The 4,141-nt window shown below is 54.6% G+C and overlaps 1 protein-coding gene across 1 annotated transcript; it reads right to left on the bottom strand.

Moving 5' to 3' along the window:
- Window positions 1-379: 379 nt before the first annotated feature.
- GPR27 (G protein-coupled receptor 27) lies at window positions 380-2,634 on the bottom strand. The gene has a single exon (XM_036391232.2). The coding sequence runs from the start codon at window positions 2,579-2,581 to the stop codon at window positions 1,439-1,441; it is 1,143 nt and encodes a 380-aa protein (XP_036247125.1). The 5' UTR covers window positions 2,582-2,634; the 3' UTR covers window positions 380-1,438.
- Window positions 2,635-4,141: the final 1,507 nt, after the last annotated feature.

Genomic DNA, 4,141 nt, shown 5'->3' with positions numbered 1-4,141 from the left:
TACATGATCCATCAGAGAGGGGAAGCACCTCAGGGACAGCTTCCTCTGAGATAGCTAAGAAGCTGGGCCAGGATCCTGCCATCAGGTTACTGGTTGAAATACTTTCAGAGACATTTTTGTAGAATAGAGCAGGTTAAAATGCCATGCTTAATAAATGTAAGCTTCCCATTAAGAATATAGTTTATAAATGAGTATGGTATTGACCAAGCCACAGTGTTAAAAAACTGCTTTGCCAACTAAAATTAGCCATCCACAATTACACACTCTTCTATCATTAAGAGAGGAGCAATTAGCTACAACAGAAATTTGGTTTCAGCAGACACAAAGAATTGTGCTATTTAAACCTGTTGCCCATCATGAATTTAAGTCTTCTTAAAAATAGCTTTAGTCACTTTTATTGGTATAAACACCTAAATTGAGATCTAACAGCAAATAAGGATTGTGCTTGTCCATAATAACCTTAGCTGTGAAATCTACTCAGACACAAGACATACAACCTTCCACATACACAAGTTATTTGTCAGCAAAGCAGAATGCTGCCATTCTGAAACAATTACATACAGTAAAGGTTTTCAATATTTTATTAAAGAAAACAGTCAAAATGTACAAGTATTACCCAGGTTTGTAGATAACTTCCTATAAAGGCAGTAAAATATGAATTTCAATCTAGGTTTTAAAAACTGCTATAGTTGCTTATTTTTAAAGTTGGTATTTTAAAATCACGTTTCACAAATAGTTCTGAAATATTACCAAATTAATAGTGCAACAAGAAAATTTGAAATTAGTTCTACACTGTTTGCATGTCAAGCAAAAGTTATAACTAACAGCTTCAAATACTCAAACCATTTGAGAATGAATGAACCCAACAGCTCCCACCAAAACTGACTTCTGACCACATTAGGAACGTCCTCTTCATGTTCTTCACTTAAAATCAAATAATAATAAAACAACACCTCTTGAGGTCATCAAAAATAACTTTAGTATAAAATTGTCTTGGCCCTTATCAAATATTACATGAGTAAAATTGTTAAGCCTTTATCAAAACAGACAGGAATAGGGAAACAAAAAAAATGTCATGGCCTTAATCCATATCTGTTGGAATCATGTTTAGAAACGTTAGAAGCAAGACCAGAAACTCGGAGCCCTGTTTTGTTTTTAAAAACCACACAATCACAAAGAAAAAAACAGCTTCTTACTGCCTAAGGTTTGGGGGTGTTCTGCTCAAGTACCTGTTCCCATAGACAGCAACCTGTTATGTTCTGAAGAGAGCATACGCAAAATATAGAAAAATAAATAAAATAGCTTCTTACAGCCTAAGGTTTGGGTGCTGGGTGGTGGTTTAGTATGTCCCCCACAGGTCACATTCTCTTGAGCTCATATGCAGAAACATGGAAATTTATATCCATCTTTCTTTTTTTTTAGAAAGAGAAAAGCCCCCCTACATCCCAAAGCTCTTGAGATCACAAAGGATGGTGCCCTGGGTGCTCTGGATGCTTTGGCAGCATGGGAAGTGGGCTCGGAGGCAGACCCTGAGCTCCTTGTTGAAGATGAAGCAGAGGATCGGGTTGACCCCTGCCTGGGCAAACGTCATCCAGACGGAGGTGGTCAGGTACACCTGGGGGATGGAGCTGGCCTTAATGAAGACCCGCAGGTAGCAGGCCACAATGTAGGGGGACCAGAGCAGCAGGAAGAGCAAGGTGATCATGTAGAACATCTTGCAGAGCCTTTTCTCCATCTTAAACTCCTCCAGCACCAGCAGCCTCTTGATCTGGCTGTGGGTGGCCTGCCTTATGCCCACGAGGGTGGGCGGCGTGGGCCCCCTGCCAAAGCCAGCCGTCCAGTTCGCAGCCGCTTGGCCGGTGGCTCCCGGCCCGTGGAAGGTCCAGTTCTGGCTGATGGCCGGTACCAGCTGGGCCGGCTTCATCTTGCGGTGCCCGTGGATGAAGAAGAGCAGCTTGATGTAGACCAGGTGGGTGGCGGCGATGACGGCCGCCAGCATGAGCATGAAGCCCAGCGTGTCATTGGCCTTGACGTAGCGGTGCTCGAAGATGCACTGTTCCTCCTCCCGGATGAACTTGTAGGTACCCACGTCAAAGACGGGGGGAAAGGCCATGGCCATGGAGAGGGTCCACACCATGCACACCACAGCCAGGCAGGTCCAGCCCGTCATGCGCTTGGCGTAGAAGCGGTGGTGGGCGATGGCCATGTAGCGCGTAACCCCCACGCAGAAGAGCAGGAAGGCGGCGTGGAAGCAGAAGAGCACGGCCAGGAAGGCCAGCACCTTGCAGCTGAGGGGCCCGTGGGGCCAGGCGGCCCCGCTGCGCACCGACAGCATGACGAAGGGGAAGCAGGCGAGCGAGCGGAGCCCGTCGGCCAGGCAGAGGTCCAGCAGCAGGTAGTAGGGCGCGCGGTGCAGGTGCCGGTCCTTGAGGATGAGCCAGGCGAAGAGCACGTTCCCGGCCAGGCTGACGCACAGGATCAGCCCCAGCGTGGCGAGCTTCAGCCCGGAGGCGCTCAGCAGGCCGCCGGCGCTGGGCAGGTGCGGGCTGCTGCTGCTCCCCAGCTCGCTGCTGTTCGCCATCGGGTCCTTCCTCCTCCTCCTCCTCTCCTCCTCCTCCTCCGCGCGGGCAGGGCCGGGGGCTCAGCGCCGCGGCAGCGCGCCGGGGCCGAGGGCCGCGCCGCCCGGCGCCCCCATGCCCGCAGCCGCCGCCGCGCTGCCGCCGCCGCCCCGGCCGCCCCGGCGAGGCGGGGCGCTGCCGCCGCGCTCCCCGCGGGCCATGCGGCTCCCGCGCCCGCGCTAGCTCCGCCGCCGCCCCGGGGGCATCGGGGATGCGCTGGGGGGGAGGGGGGGGCGCGGAGCGCAGCGGAGCCTCCCCTTACCGCCGGCTGCTGCTCCTCCGCGCCGGGCGAGGGGCCGGGCGAGCCTGCGCACAGCGGCGGCGGCGGCTCTGCCCAGCTCCCGCCGAGGACAATGGGGTAAATCCCCCTCCCTTCTCTCCCTCCTTTTTCCCTTCCCTCCTCCTGCTGCTGCTCCTCCGTCCCTCCGCCCACGCCTCCGCCCCCCGCGCAGCCCGGCCCCTGCGGAGCGCGGGGCTGAGGCAGGCGCGCAGCGGCGCGGAGCGGCGCGGAGGTCCCGCTGCCGCAGCGGGGATGGGAGCGGGGGGCTGGGCTGGGCGGAGCCGCCCGCAGCCGGACCCCCGGCCCCCGCCCTTCTCCCGCCGGGGACGAGTGCCGGGATGGGGCTCGGGGGCAGCCGCGGGGTCCGGTGGGGGGCGGTGAGGTGTCCGGCTCCAGCGGCCGTGGCGGGGATCCCCTGCATCCCCTTCCGGGGAGCGTGATGCCGTTCACAGCTGATGGAGACAGTGTATCTGGGCATAAAACAGGTGTGTGTGTGTGTGTGTGTGAGCGTGTGTAATCCCATATACACGCATACCGGTACCTATGGCATATGTATTGGTTCAGTATAGCCGCACATTAGTGATACACCCGTGTTACAGTCACCAGTGTGCCTCTGCTCGATTTGGCCATGCTAAATGGCCATTTAACTTCCTGCTCGCAAGCAAGGCGAGTCCAGCAGCACCTGTTGCAGTGCAGCATCTGGGTGTGCTGTCCCTTGCTTGGCAGGGGGGTTTGGAGGGGAAGGAGGCTTGCAGCAAGCTTACAGGGCAAATGTTTCAGTGTGAACATCAAGGAAAAGGTGCCTCTGCAAGTCAGGAGCCTGACATTTGGGTTCCTTGTGGAACCTGTCATTTGGGGTCTGACTAGGGCTCTTAAGAAGATCAAAAAGGATGCTCTCCATGTTTCTGTGTTGTTCAGGGGCTTGCCAACTCCCAGGCTTAGTTACACAGGACCCGCGGAGGGCTGGGCAGGTTTTGTGAGCTGGATAAACCCCATTTGACCTGACTAGAACAGAGCATCTGCTGATGCACCTGTGCTGTTTTGGTGCAGGTTTCTAATGGGCAGTTTAATGTAGGCCAGTGAGACGCAGATCCTTGTCCTCTCTCTCCCACTTTGCCATCCCTGTGTATGTAGGGCAAGGCCTCTCTGCGTGCCTTGTAAGGCACGCACCAACGCACGGCCCTGGGCTCGCTGGAGATGCTAATGCAATTATCGTACTATTACTGAGTTTCCTTCATGGCCT

Source organism: Molothrus ater, chromosome 11, assembly GCF_012460135.2.
Source record: "Molothrus ater isolate BHLD 08-10-18 breed brown headed cowbird chromosome 11, BPBGC_Mater_1.1, whole genome shotgun sequence".
Classification (NCBI taxonomy): domain Eukaryota; kingdom Metazoa; phylum Chordata; class Aves; order Passeriformes; family Icteridae; genus Molothrus; species Molothrus ater.
The sequence above is the reverse complement of the archived record's forward strand: the minus strand, read 5'-3'. Positions and strand labels throughout refer to the sequence as shown.